The 15114-nt window shown below is 38.8% G+C and overlaps 1 protein-coding gene across 2 annotated transcripts in view; it reads left to right on the top strand.

The window, feature by feature from the left end:
• ABCB7 (ATP binding cassette subfamily B member 7) overlaps positions 1-11471 on the top strand; it is a 32374-nt gene extending 20903 nt beyond the window's left edge. For both annotated transcript variants that reach the window (XM_065729575.1, XM_065729574.1), the window contains exons 7-16: positions 502-590; positions 676-763; positions 1485-1659; positions 2362-2519; positions 3073-3236; positions 3405-3534; positions 3862-4033; positions 6631-6734; positions 8302-8409; positions 11084-11471. In XM_065729575.1, coding sequence (XP_065585647.1) covers positions 502-590; positions 676-763; positions 1485-1659; positions 2362-2519; positions 3073-3236; positions 3405-3534; positions 3862-4033; positions 6631-6734; positions 8302-8409; positions 11084-11302 — 1407 coding nt within the window. In that variant the 3' untranslated portion in view covers positions 11303-11471. The remainder of the gene's footprint in view (positions 1-501; positions 591-675; positions 764-1484; positions 1660-2361; positions 2520-3072; positions 3237-3404; positions 3535-3861; positions 4034-6630; positions 6735-8301; positions 8410-11083) is intronic.
• Positions 11472-15114: the final 3643 nt, after the last annotated feature.

The following is a 15114-nucleotide window of genomic DNA, read 5'->3' as shown; positions in this document are numbered from 1 at the left end:
AATTTGAACGTAACGACAAAAGTTTAAAACACTGTTGATATTGGGTTACATTTTTATAACCTTTGGCAGCAGCAGGTTAAGCTGGCTGACAGCCTGGTGGAATTTCTTCTGACTTTTCTCTCCTTATGTGCTCCAAGGTAGGAAAAAAAACTTAGCAAAGTGAATTGCAGAGCCGTTTATTTCTCCTGCTGTCTTCAGCTTTCTATCCAAATCTGTATAAGAATCATGGAAACAGATATTTATAAGAGCAGCAACGTTTGTTTTATATCAGCAAAAGTAACTCTCTAGTATTGTAATACACTTGCTCTTGTGTATCTTTCTTTTTAAGCCTACACTATTCTTGCTGTTTTTCTCTTGAGTTTACACCTGTATTTAGTCTTAAGCTGTTCAAATCAGAGAGGGACCTTCAGTCCTCTTGCCCGTGGAGCTGAGATATCATGACTTTGGTACAACAGTGAAGCTTTTAAAACTTAATATATTTATATTTTTTTAATCTTCTAGTATTACAAATGTGGTGCAGAGTTTGCATTAGTTACCTTGGGGACTCTGGGAGCATATGCAGCCTTCACAATAGGAATTACACAGTGGAGGTAAGGCATCCCCTCTCAGATTCATCATGGTGCTTCATGTTGCCTCAGCCTGAACTTTTGATTGTATTAAGCCTTCATTTTGCAGGACTAAGTTTCGAATAGAAATGAACAAAGCAGATAACGATGCAGGTAATGCTGCAATTGACTCGCTGCTGAATTATGAGACTGTGAAGGTAAGATCGATTGTTCCTACTAGGCTCTTTGTCTTGCTTCTGTAAGCCTAAGCAAAATGAGTTGTACGATTAGTCTTTTATAGGGCTACATACTTGGAGCTGTATTTGGAGCATGTGTTTATAAAAACCATTCATTTGAAGGGTGCTGCACGGAAGTTGTAGGTAGATTAGCGTGAAGGTTGTTAGTGGGGCTTTAAAAATCTGTTGACTGCTGAGAGTGTTAAGTTCTTCATGACTGAATTGTCTCAACCATCAGTTTCTGGAAAGTGTAAATTCAGTCTTGAAGACTTGTTTCCAAAAATTGTCTTCTGAACGTCAGCCTGTAAGGTATTGTCTTCTCAAATGACCATGTGTACTGTTTTCATCACCTGTTGGTATTCTGTAGCATACCATTGCAGTTTGCATATGAAATAACAGGTCTCTATTGTGTTTTCTGCTGCTTCACTTAAAAAATCGTGTTTTGCAACAAGCATGCCTACGTTAATTTTACACCGTTAGCTGGAGAACTAGAACTAGACAGAAGTAAGAGGAAAGTGATGGTGTGAGAACTACCGTTCTCTAAACTTTACCATTGTCACAGTAACAAGGATGTCCTAGTCCATGCAAGACATTAACTTTGCTTCTTTTTACTACATAGTAGCAGCTGGTATTTGGCTTTGATGTTAAATACAGTCTGATATGACTGAGAATCTCACATTTATTATTTTTGTGTATATTACAGTATTTCAATAATGAAAAATATGAGGCCCAACGGTATGATGGATTCTTGAAGACGTATGAAAATGCCTCACTGAAGACTACCTCTACTTTAGCTCTCCTGAACTTTGGACAAAGTGCTATATTTAGTGTTGGTTTAACGGCCATCATGGTACTTGCTAGCCAAGGCATTGTTGCAGGTAACTACAAGTTAAAATTGATTTACGTTTACCTTAATCCATAATAGAGATGTTAATCTATGGTTGATGTGACAGTCCATTTCAAGAGTTTTGTTTCTTGAAAGTACTGGAGTTTCTTGAAGCATTACTAGTTCAGTGGGATATATATATATATCATTAACCAGTATGATTTTGTCAAAAATGTTTTAAAAGTTAGGATCTTTCTCCAATTGTCAAATAAAATGAAGCATAGGCAAGTTTCCATTGAATAATTTTGAATGAAAATTCTATGAGTAAAAATAGTTATTTGGGGAAACAGTTTAATTTTTAGAAGGGTCATTTATTTTTACTAGTTTCTTCCCTCCCAGTGCTTTTAACTTAAAACTGTTTCTCACTGTGGAATTTATGACTTTGCAATCGTTATTTCCCATTAATTTCCTGAAGAGCTGTTTCTCTCATTTTTGAGGTGCTGTTCTAGCTTTTCTGGTGAAATCCACACAAATATTAACCATTTCTTTAAGGAGCCTTCCAATATAAAATCTGATCATCTGTGATTTTTTTTTCTGTTTACTATTCAAACTGGTTTTAGAAATGAAATAAAAGAAACTAGACTTGATTTAAAAAAAAAAAATATATATATATATATATATATATACACTGTGCTGCTTCCTAACAAATAACCCTTCACATCTCCTTGTTCTCTCATATCCATTTTGTCTTAAGGCAGCCTGTCTGTTGGAGATCTAGTAATGGTGAATGGACTGCTGTTCCAGCTTTCTCTTCCCCTGAACTTCCTAGGAACAGTATATAGAGAGACAAGACAAGCACTTATAGACATGAATACCTTGTTTACCCTTCTCAGTGTAGATACCAAAATCAAAGTAAGTAGTAGCTTGTTTTGCTTTAAAGTATGTGGATTCAACAGGGGTGTTCTCTGGCAATGCTGTTGTTTCACCCTGTTTGTTACCTTTCGGGTTTAATTTCTGCTCAAGAAAGAGATATTGTAGAAGGATGCTTTTCTGTATCCTCTTTAAGAGCAGCTAGTGCTATAGTAGCTGCTTTTTTTTCTTATAGAACATTTTAGTGACATCAAAAGCTGCTTTGTGGAAACTGTTTGTACTGGAATTTTTTTTTAAATTTAAGTTTCCATGCGTTGCGCTTACATTTTTTGTTTGTAATTAATGATGCAGAATTTATTACTGCAGCTGAAGTTGTGAAGCAGAGTGTTTGCAACATAAACTTTTGCCTTCTTTGAAGAGAAGGAGGAACAAACCAATATTACTCGTGTGGCTGATTATAATTACTTTAAACATATCCAAGCTAGAGTGTCTGTTTGCCTTTTTCTAAGCTAGGTGACTGACTGTTAGTTAAACTTGTTGAACTGCTTGAGATACTTCCTGGGCAGCATATAAAGCGGCACTCTTCTTTTAATAGGACAAAGAACTGGCTCCACCCCTGCAGATCACACCACAGACTGCTACTATCGCCTTTGATAATGTGCATTTTGAATACCTTGAGGGGCAGAAAATCCTTGCTGGAGTGTCTTTTGAAGTTCCTGCGGGGAAGAAAGTGGCCATTGTAGGAGGTAGTGGGTCAGGGTGGGTAAATGGACTAAATACAAAATTCTGCATCATTGATTGGCTTTTTATAAATGTGTGTGTTCTTGTTTTGATTTTTATTATTTCTGTTTGTGGCAGTGTTTTGATTGGAGATTATAAGTGGCAAACTAAGAGAATTACATGAGCTTCAATCCTTTTCAATTTCAGGAAAAGCACTATTGTGAGATTACTATTTCGTTTCTATGAACCCCAGAAAGGAAACATCTACGTTGCTGGACAGAACATACAAGATGTCAGTTTGGAAAGCCTGAGAAAGGCAATAGGAGTTGTACCTCAGGTATAACATGTTTTATTCTCCCCAAGTAGTCTACCACAATGGTAATTTTCACAGTACTAATGCAGTGGCTTTGTCTAGTTCCTTTGAAACTCTCTGTGCTTTATTTTTTTCCTGGAAATATTACAACATTTTTCTATGCATCATTATATGGACCCAATTTCAGAAATGAGTTTAAGCTTCTTAAAGCTGGAAATTTCTCCAGAATTTCATTAGGCTTTGTGGAAAAATACAGATTACTCTGTACTTGTTTCTTTCATGAATTGGGGTTGGTTTTTGGACCATTGTTCATGGTTCCTTGCTTACATGCTTTTTTTTTCTATATTGTAGGATGCTGTTCTTTTTCATAATACTATCTATTACAATCTGCTCTATGGAAATATCAGTGCTACACCAGAAGAGGTGTATACAGTAGCAAAGTTTGCAGGAATCCATGATGCTATCCTTCGAATGCCTAATGGTTACAACACACAGGTTGGTGAACGAGGACTCAAGCTCTCAGGTTGGTCATCTGGTGTGCGTGCTCATTTGTATCCCTTCTGTTACCTCAAGGGTCAATGGTTAACTTACTCCTCAGTCAAAGCTGCTTTTAGCTTACTTAAATAATAGTATGAAAGCAGGGCTAAAACATGAATGCAAAAATCCATGCTTTGGGCTGAGCTGATATATCAAGTATGTAGATGCATCTAAGTAAAAAGGACCAGTCTTGTAATCTGTTTGGGTAGTAGAATGCATGCAAATAGAATTGGGAACTTTGTGTACTTTGCATGTTAAAGGTGTATCTAAGTGTGTAGACCTTCCCCATTTGAGTTTTTAAGTTGAAACTTCTAGCAGCTGTGAAAATGAGACTTACTTCTGTTGTTCTGGTTGGTTTTTTTTTGTTTTATTTTTTACAACTGTGAGCTCACCAAAAACGTTTGGGAGGATTTTGACAGGATAGCATGATGCTGAGTTGTGTGCACATATTGCCTGAAGAGAGGCCATGCCACTGTGGTGACATGTGGAATGTGTCTCTAAACAACTCTAAATAAATGGCCTTACTTTATGGCCAATGTGTAAGGTTGTGTGGCAGAGATGGTTAATTTCCTTCCACCTGGAGACACAGTGTAAGTGTCAACTGTTTCCGTGTGCATGTAGGATGGAGCAGTGGTGTCAGACTGCTCTGCTCTGTTGGGAATGAGGTATGTCCCTGCAGGGAAGATGGGTCAGGGCTGTCTCAATGAATTTGGACGTTCCAAGGTACTGAGGTTGTTCAGGAACACTCTGGCTCTTCAGCAGATGTGGAGCTGATTGGATGCGGTGGGCTCAGAGGCAAGGGACCAGGAACGTTCTGGCAGTAATGCTGCCTCTTGCAAAGGCAGCAAGCTCTGTGGCTTTTTCTTCATGTGCAGCTGCTGTGGTCTTGAAACAGGATCTTTGAAACAGGATCATAGGTTATGTTCTGTATCCAGAACATATGTACAGGAGAAGACACAAACATCTGTAGAAAGGAATGGAGAAGGTTAGAAGGGAAGTAAAATGTGAAGCACAAATCTGAGTGAGTGAGTAGAAGATACTAAATAGGTACTGACTGAAGGGCAGAGGATGATAACGATGAAAGATTTGTCGTACTGCTTGTCTGCCAGAAACAGTAGCTTCTGGAAAACTTGACCAACTATGGGTTTGGAATGTCTTGTGGTTTACATTGAAATAGCAGTTTGGGCTTCTTCGAGTAGAATGCATTTAAGTGTATTTTAGTAGGCAGAGCTGTAACAATCCCAAAAGCAAACCTCGAACTTTGTGAGCAAAACAAAACACTGCAGTCCTGAATGTGAATGGAGAATGAAGTGAAACAAATCTGTATTCCAGTAATGTAAAGAAAGACCTTGGATTTTGTTATCGTCGTATGACTTTGTCAGGTTCAGAACTCACAGCTTGTCAATATCCAAGCTTTAAAAGAGAGAGAGAGAGCATATTAAAATAGACTGAGCAAATTGTACAGTTCTATTTGCTACTGAGTTCTGCTGCAGCCAGATAAAATTTGAACTGCGGGATTATTATCAGCCTTTTAAATGGTTTGTTAAAGCATGTTCTCTCCTAATAGGTATGGAACATTAACAAGAATGTAATTATATTAAATGGAATGCTTCACAATCTTGAATGAAACAATGGAGGACAAGTGCATGAATGTGAAGTGTTTGTATCACATAGCAAATGTTTAGCAGATTTTAAGTTCTCAAATGCACCTGTTTTCCTGTCTGTAAAAGTTGTCCTGAGTTATTCTTAGGTAAATGTTGTCTGTAAAAGTTGTGAGGGAAGGAAATGAGTCTGAAAATTGGTCACATCAAAAACCCAAAGGCAGTGGATTACATAATGAAGGTGGCTTTCAGTACTGTGTTAATTGTGTTTCTAAATGGAAATCTGCTTGTTAAAGCTGTTAGGTTTGGCCATAGAGGACTGGAAAGTTAGATGAACTTCAAGGAGAGACCTGGAAGAGTAAAAAATACATCAAGATGCATGGACTAGAACAGCAGGCGTGAACAGAGCATGGTTTATCTGTGAGAGAAAATAGGATGTACGTATGCCCATGTAATACGCAGCTCCGGAAGGACCTAGGAGGTATCGGTATGCCTGAGCCGGCCAAACCCGCGCCCGCCCCGAGGAATGGTTCGAAGAAGGCGGTCACCAAGACCCAGAAGAAGGGCGACAAGAAGCGCAAGAAGAGCCGCAAGGAGAGCTACTCAATCTACGTGTAATGCACAGGGATTAGCTTAGAGCAGGCAAATGGGCACATGCCTATTGCTGTGTGGAGTGAATTATTGTGCACTGCTGTTATTAGTTGCCTGTGTGAGGCTTTTGCCTCGTGGCGTGCACGAAACAGTCTCATGTTCTCTTCTAAAACTGTAGGCCATGTTGAATCACTTCAGATTTACCAGAGTGCGGGAACTTGAACGTTATCTTATGTAACCCACACACAGACCTTCATCAGTAGCAACTATGATCTGTACTGAAAAAATTAAATAAAACAAAGCAGTCGTGTTTGCTGTTGAATCTGGAATATCCTGCAGGTTATAACGTCATCTTTTTTTCCTCTTCCTTCCCTCTCCCCACTTTATTTAGGAGGAGAAAAGCAGAGAGTTGCAATTGCTAGAGCAATGTTAAAGGAGCCACATATTTTTCTCTATGATGAAGCGACATCATCTTTAGATTCAATTACAGAAGAGGTAAATTGGGATAAAGAATTATAAAACTAAAGTGTTGCAGTGATGTCTGATTCTGATGCTTTTTCCTTGTTCATTCCCTCTCGGCAGGAATTTTTCTTTTTGTCAGATTGCTGTAATTTGTTTCCGTAGGGTTGCTGTGAGGAGATCCTATACCTGGTCCCTTTTCTTAAAGGCCAGAGGAGAGGTACTGTGTCTCTGCCCATCCAGAGGCACAGTGAAAGGATATCATCTCTCTCTGGATGTACCTTGTGTTTTATACTGTTCAAGTCCTGTTCACTTTTACACATTGCTTTCTTGATGCTATTGTAAATACCCAATGCAGCTGTGGACTGTGTTCAGTTGGGCTGTGTCCAGTTCACTGTAGAAGGTGTTGAAATGATGTCTAGCATTCAGTAAAATCATCCTATAAATAATTGTGACGTAGTGCAGAGCGGAAACTCTTGTTTGTTTTGCAGCATCTTTCTGAGATGCAAATCAGGTAGGCGTAACCTGCAGCACTGGTATTAATTTGTATTCATTTCACAGGAAGGGCTGTGAAACATCAGAGTGTTGTGACATAGATGTCATGACACTACCACAGAAACTGCATCAGGCTTCATAACTACATCTTTGCTTAAACACACAACTCTCAGCACCAGCAGTAATTTCACAAACTGTCATCAGAAACCAGAGCTAGAGCTGTGTTTGTGTTCACTTATGCAAATTATTGAGAGAATTTATTGACGTATAATCACTAAATTACTTTCATTTTCCAGGTGTAAGGAAATCAGAGTACTAACTGTACACCTATATAGTACCTCATTCAAATATAGTACAGCTTCCTCATTGGGTGAGAAATGCTCATAACACACACAGTTCTGCTCAGTTCTTTCTCTTTCATTTTCCTGTGTTTATGGCCAAAATCATAAAGCTGAAAGCTTCACAGCAGAGCTGTGCTTTAAAGACAGCAAATGAGAATGAATCATTTTCATTTTGATTGGAACGTTTTCTGACAAAGGCAAGTGTTGTGCAGGGAAATAAGTGGGCATTTCTCTTAGTGTAGTGGAGACACAAGCTCACTCCCCAGTTGGTGCTGCTCGCATCCCGGTGTGGTTTGGAATGGAATGCAGTTGAGCAGTCTTGAGGTGTATCCATATTGATGTGGTTTGAGAGAGGGTTTTTTTTTCTTTAACATTCCTTCATTGGGCAATCATTTTAATTATTATTTCTATATCTGCTAATTATGTTGGTTTTACAGTATGGCAACACAGGGGAGTTTTTCCTGAAATCAAGTAAAGGTTTGTACCGTGGAATATATATGCATGGGAGCTTCTTTGTTGTTTCTTTTCCCCTTCCACTCCCCACAGGTGAGAACTCTATTAGAGCCCACGGATATGTTGTGCTTGGGCTCTTTCTGTTTCCTCTGAAAGTAGACCTTAATAGTTCCTTACTGTTACGGTGTAACATTAGGTGTATCAGGAATTTCTCAATGTTCTTTTTCAATAACTTGCATTTTTCCAGATAGCATTTAATTTCTTCTATACAACCTAAGAGCGTGTAAAAGTGTGTCTGTGTTTTAACCTTACAGAATATTCTCAGTGCTATGAGGGATGTGGTGAGACACCGAACATCAGTTTTCATTGCCCACAGGCTGTCAACAGTAGTTGATGCAGATGAAATCATTGTGCTGGATCAGGTGAGGCTGGTGCTGGCACGTGTCATTCCCACATAATCTCAGTGTTCATTTTAGAGAGTCTGTGTCGGTTCTGAAATACCAACCCTCTGCCAAGCTACTAAAAATCCCTTCTGTGGAGATGAGCCATGTTAGGAAAATCTAGCCCAAGCTTGTCTCTTTGCAGCTAACAGCTTCAGTTATAGAAACTTCCATGTTCAGTGCTTGTGTGTTGTGTGCATTTTTACTTCATTTGTGTTTTAGTTCCGTGTTCTTAATGTGGGTTATGCCACGTTTCATTTGATGCTTTGGGACTGGCTTAATGTTACGTGTTTCTGATCAGATTTATTACGTTCTGCTGTCAGATTTTGGGAACACATTATGAAACCAATTTATGCTTTATTCTCATTGCTCAGTGAGTGCCAGTTTTTTCAAATGCATCCATTATTTTTTTTCATTTCAAGGGCAAGAGAGAGTCCTGTGTGTTCTGTTTCCATGCAGATAAAGCTGTTGTAGGATTGTTCAATCTAATTGTTACAAATCTCAACCCCATTTTCTATTGTTCCTGCAGAAAACTGTAATTATTCCCTCCCTATATGCTTCCCTTCTAAGAAAAGTTTCAGTATTTGATTTACTAATACTGCTGTTGAGCCCTTGCTTCATATTCAGTCTGTATGTTCATTTTCTTCAGTTACCCATAACTGGCTATAGATAAATGAAGGATATGTAAGGTATATAAGAATATATAAATATCTTCATTGTAACTCCATAGTCACTCTTTTGTTTGCTAATGCTGAAAACAAAGTGCTCTAATCCTCTGATCATAGATACTAAATTTAATTCTGCATTCTTTTATTTCACATGCTATATATATGCTTGTGGCCGTGGAAGTGTTTAGTGACAAAAATGTATCTAGAAGAAAATGCTTTATTCCTGCAGTTAGTTAAACGATTGCATGGAGAACTAGAACAAAATGTTATGTGAGAGTGATATTTGTGATTATCTTTGCTGTCCAAATCTCAGCTTCACGTGGATCTCGAAGTAGTGGGACTCATTTATTTTTTTTTCCCCACTTCATTTTTCTGGCTTTTGCTGAAAGATCTTTTTCTAAGGTGCATCCTTTGCAAGATGTAGTGACGTGCAGTTACATAAATGTGTTTTGGTGTGTAATAAGGCAGTCTGCAACTTTTTGTTTTCAGTGCAAGTTTTTCACAGCTTCTGAAGAATGTGTTTTGTGCTACCATGTAACTGTTAAATTAGAAATAAAAGCACAACCTAGAGCTGTAAAACAGCTAGTGTACTCACATCCATGAATGATTTCAGTGTAGTTGAGGTGGTGGATGTGTAAGGCAGCGTGGTGCATTACTTTTCAGTGGACAGCTACATCCAGGGGCAGCACTGGTGCTCAGCAGAAAGTTGCTCTGCCCTAGCTTGATGCACAAGTGCTGTGCTCATCCAGTGACTTAAATGAGGTGACAAGGTGATTGTGGCTGTTCTTGCTTAGCCATGGAAATATGGTGTTAAAATTTGAGCATCTCTGCCTGATCTGAATGATTCTTAAGTGAGTAAACAAGTGCTGCTAATGATATTGATCTTAATGCTGCAAAGCTGAATGGAAAAGAAAATTTCTAGTGATATTTCAAGATTTATTAAGAAAAAAAAAGTAAGCATTCAAACGCACATTGTCTGCTACAGTGAACTCTCTAAATTAACCACTCTGTTTTTAAATAAATTCTGCAGTTATGTTGGTCAAGTGTGTATTTGTTCAGTTTCCAACAGCACGACTAGTAATAAAAGTGACAAGACCCAATTTTGTTTCCCAGCATGTTCATCAGCAGCTGTCACAAGGAGGTAGATTTAATTGTAAATCAGAATTTGGAACTAATACAAAATCCATGGAGCTGTCTTTTCCCAAAAGAAAGAATAGCTGGAGAACGAATACATTATTTTAATTTGAAGTCAGCAAATGTAAATGTGTCTCTCATATCAGAAAGATGAGAGAGTCAGGTTGGTGGGGTTGGGTTTTTTGTTTTCTTGAAGAACACTTTTGCTTCAGTGTGTGTAGGGTTTGAATTCTCCCCAACTCTTCTTTCCCATTTCCATGATGATAGTCAATAAATCAGCTTTGCTCTTAAAACAAAGAGTGCAGATGAACTAGCTGCACGCAGTTTCATGATGGCACTTAAAATGACAGAAGTAACTGAGCACCCATCTAAAAGCACCATTTATGCTAGTCGTCTCTAGGATTTGATTTTAAATGCTTTCTGTTTATTAATGCAATTCCCTCTCTGCGTGCTCTTTTTTCTTAGCTTCTCAGTGTAGCTTATTTCTTACCAAGCAAAGATGGATACCTGTTTGTTTTGTCAGCTTTGTGTGCCTTTTGCAGGTAGCAGTTTATCACATTGTTCCCCTTACTGTGTTCTGTGCTTATTTTAAATAGCACTTCAAGTTTTTGTGTTGGTGAGCTTTAAATTTTATCCATGTGGACAGAGGGCATCCATGCTCCTGCTTGAGAGCAGCACAGCTCCTTGCTTTCAGCACGCAGCATAACACCATGTAGTTCAGTGTGCACTCATTCAGCTTTGTATTGCTGTCCCAACTTCTCTTTATTGAGAATTATTGTAAAATTTTGGCCCCAGCATTTATCTTCCTGAAGGTCTGGTAATATTGTTACTCACACGCTCCCCTTCTTTTACAGGGTAAAGTTGCAGAACGTGGTAGACATGCAGACCTTCTTGCAAGTCCCAGCACTCTCTATTACGAAATGTGGCATACACAGAGCAGCAAAGTACTAAATAGTCATAAGGATCCGAGCTGGGGAGAGAGGAGTAACCAGATGTCCAAGGAGGAGGAAAGGAAGAAACTGCAAGAAGAAATTATCAATAGTGTGAAAGGCTGTGGAAACTGTTCGTGCTAAGTATGATTCTGGATTAACCTTTTCCACTGAGTTCTGATACACAAGATAACAGTGACATGGAGCCCTTATTTGTTTTTTAATTCACCGTTCAGAAACCTCTTGGGTTTTGCAGTTCTGTTTTTTACAGTTATTCTGAGGGGCATAATTTCAACCAAAGGAGTTGTAAGTCTGCATCAACTCTACAAATCAACTCTCATTACCAAACTCTAATATCCATTGGCATCTGCAAGAGCTTTTTCATAAACTTTAGGCTTACTTTTCAACTAAGGGTGTATTTTATGGCATTGGTAAATTCTCCTGGTAGGTGCTTGAGATCAATTATTAAATTGCAAACAGATTTGTCCTTTATTTACATTATTTCTCATTGTTATTGATTGATAAATATCATGTTGTTATTGGGCTAAGTTGAAATCTTTCTTGTAAAGGATAAGAAAAGCATCAACAAAATATTCAGAGTTTCTAGTAGGAGCCAAAGCACTGGAATAATCCACCTCAGGAAACATCTTCTGTATGAGGCTATCAGGAAATGTGCTCTTTCAGAAGAGAGCTCGGTGTTTGTAAGAGCTGTCAAAAATCTGGAGTTGTCAAAATATTGTGTAACTTCATGGAAAACATGCAAAATATTGTAAGCAAATATAAAAATCTGAGCCTTCCCTTTTATTTAAATGAAAAACAAGTCCAAGATCAGGATTCTTTATCCTCAACATCTGCTTTAGTAGTCAAAGCATTGTGCACTCTTTCATTTCGGTCATGGTGTTAGGGAGTGATTGAGGCTCAGTAAAAACTGCCAGGGGTTTCTGTTGTCACTGATGGGAGAAAATGGCCTGGAGAATGTTGGGAGTGTTATAACCATCTCCTGATTTCAGCAGTCAGAACTTCTTCAGCGTCAAGAAAACCTCAGTCTTTGTGATTTGTGGGACACTACAGGATTGTGCTTTTAGGCCTTATCTCTCTAGGCAGGTTGACCATATTTATTTTCACTGGCTGCTCTGGTATCATTCCTTCTTCGCTTTTTTTTTTTAATTCAAATGAAGAATCCTTCTCTTGGATGCTGAAAAACAACTTCTTTTTCTGAGAAATTATACCAGTGTAATTATATTTGTGTAATTGTGTTGGTAAAATTATGCAGAACTCCTCAGTGTGGGCAATTGCAAAGCACTGAATTCGATGCTTCTTGAAGTTTATTTCTGAATAGTGTTTATTCTTCTGTGTTAAGCCCTTCTCTGAAACCAAATACAGGAATAGCAATGTAAAGGAACTGAAACCTTTGATATCTTTTCTGCTAGTTGCTCATTTTCCCTCTGTTAAAATGGTGAGGGGGGGGGCAAAGGGGGGGGGAGAAAAATCTGTTATCAATCAGCAGTTTAAAAAAAATGGTATCAGATGGGGCTTTTATTGTTATCCTTGGTGTCCTGAAGCAAAATGGAGCCTTGGTAATGCATTGGAACTTATCATTTTATTTACTTTCACCAGTTTTCTCTTTATTTTTTTTTTTAGTTTCTGACAGCAGTATGGTTGGATATAAAGGTGAAGTTTTAGAAATATCAGAGGTCTGCAAGTTGGAGGAAGTGTTTTTTACATTTTTTTTCTTGATGGACAGTTTCACTTATTGCAGGGCTTAGATGGTCTATTAATGGTCCAAAGAGAGCAGAGAAGCAGGCATTGTCATCTAAACAGTCTGAACCTGAAGCCATTTTAATGCCATATTTGATTGTGAAGGTAATTTTTCAGGTGAGCAAGTGATAATAGAAAGCCAGTGTGTTATGTGATCGCTGGGGATGGAGTTAAACTGCTGCTTGTCCAAGCTTAAGGAAGGTGGGTGAGCGCTGGTAACTCTTAACAAAGGTCTTCCATGAAAGAGGGTGGTAGGCACAGAGTACTTGCTTGAAAGAATTTTTGCAATGAGATTTGAAGATATCTGAAAACGTCCTGCCTTTATTTGAGTGGAAGTGTCTGTCTGCTTCTTAGGTACAGGTTGCAGAAATGTGTTTTCCTGTTGTAAATGTAGCAGCAGCACACAAGAAATGGATGGGGAAAAAAGCCTACTGATTTAAAAAAAAAAAAAAAAAAAAGTTCCTCCTGATTCCCTTCCCTAATTAAATGGTGACGTCTTCCTGTGAGAGCAGAGAAAGTGATGGGAAGACTTGTAGATGAGCAGAGGAGGGTTCTCAGGCATTGGCAGCCTCTCACGATGCACTTGGATGGATGCAAGAATAAAATGGCAAGTGGTGTGTCCAGCCTGTGAGCAGGCAGCTCGGCGGGTGGTAGCAGTACTTGGTGAATCTTTTGTCTGCTGGAAGGTAAAACTTCTGCTCAGACCTCTTTGTTTGGGATTTTTGTTCGTGTACTGTGGCTCCAAAATGTCACCATTCTAAGCAGGCATTCAGAACACAATGGTGACAGAGTTGTGGCTTTGGGGACTCACTGTAGTATGCTGACTGTCAAGATGGCATATGACTTTTCTTTTAAGACCTTTACAGATTCATCCAGGAAGCTGATATAACCTCTGAATTTGGGTAATCCTGCTGTTCTCTCATCTTGGAGCATTACTTTTCTAACCAACAGCTTTTATTGAAATATTCCTGGACTTGTAAGTGTTTTATTTTTCAGAATGCAAGCTGACTGCTCCCGTTATGAGAGCTTTGTTTGAATTTTTAGAGTGGGGGAAAAAAAAAGCTCTTTCTGAAAGAAAAGTATGAAAAATGGACAGAAAAATGAACTGCTGCTTGCAGTGGGTAGTCATCTATTAACTATGTACTTAACGATTTCTTTTTAATACCTGTGCATGAACTTCTAAGGACAATGCATTTTTTGGCTATCCTTACCTCCAGGTGAGTGAGCTAATTAATGACTGATGGAAAGGTAATTTTGTTTTGGTTGTTAGAAATGGAGATTGTTAACTCCTTGCAGATGATCCCTCAGTTTCCTCTCAGCAGTGCTATTTTATGGATTAGTAGTGACCTAAATCTCTTAAAATTCAGATTTTAAATTATGTTCAAATTTCCTTTTGGAACAGAAGTGTAAAATACCTGTTGTACAGTAAGCTGATACGTATTCAAGTACAAAAAGAACTAGCTTAAGATCATATGGTGTAAAAATCCTGATGGAAAACTTCTTACCCTGACTCCTGTTGTTTGTCTGTGTATAGATAATTGTTATTAAATAAAGGATTTATCTTTGTGAATAGAAATGGTTGTCCTGTTAAAATGATTTTAATAACAGCTATGGGAGCACTGTTCTTCCACCCAGAAAGGGAAGCTCTGAATTGACCCTTTTAGTCAACTGGCAATTGTTTGCAGTGCTTGGAAATGACAGTGAAAACGATAACAGATTATAGGGCTGTGGGTTAGCGTAAGGCAAACAATTGCAGATGATCAGTCAGAGAGATGAGTTTGTACAGGACACCCAAATTCCGTTCCTCTTGGCTTTATGTGCTTTTAAGCTTCAGTGTACTGAGTTGCAAAATCTCTCTGTGACTCCATGAAGGAAGGTTGGGTGAAGTGGGGTCAGCCTCTTCTCCCAGGTAACTGTGGTAGGGGTAGGCTCGGGTTGTGCCCGGGGTGTTTGGGCTGGATATTGGGAAGAACTCAGAGCAGTGAGGCACAGTCCCGGGCTGCCCAGGGAGGTGGTGGAGTCACTGTCCCTGGAGGTGTTACGGTGTGTGGCACAGGTCGTTCTCAACTGCAGTGGTTCTGTGAAGGGTGCCCGTGTTACATGCAGCGTGCTGATGAGGTGGAAGCTGTTGCTGAAAAGCTTCCTATTTCATACTGTGCTGTATTTTTACAGATGTGAGCTGCTTCACCTCCTTAGCA

The sequence above is a fragment of the Cyrtonyx montezumae genome, unplaced genomic scaffold, assembly GCF_038088225.1.
Source record: "Cyrtonyx montezumae isolate F1298 unplaced genomic scaffold, pur_monq_1.0 scaffold_11, whole genome shotgun sequence".
NCBI lineage: Eukaryota > Metazoa > Chordata > Aves > Galliformes > Odontophoridae > Cyrtonyx > Cyrtonyx montezumae.
This window is presented reverse-complemented; position numbering and strand designations above follow the sequence as displayed.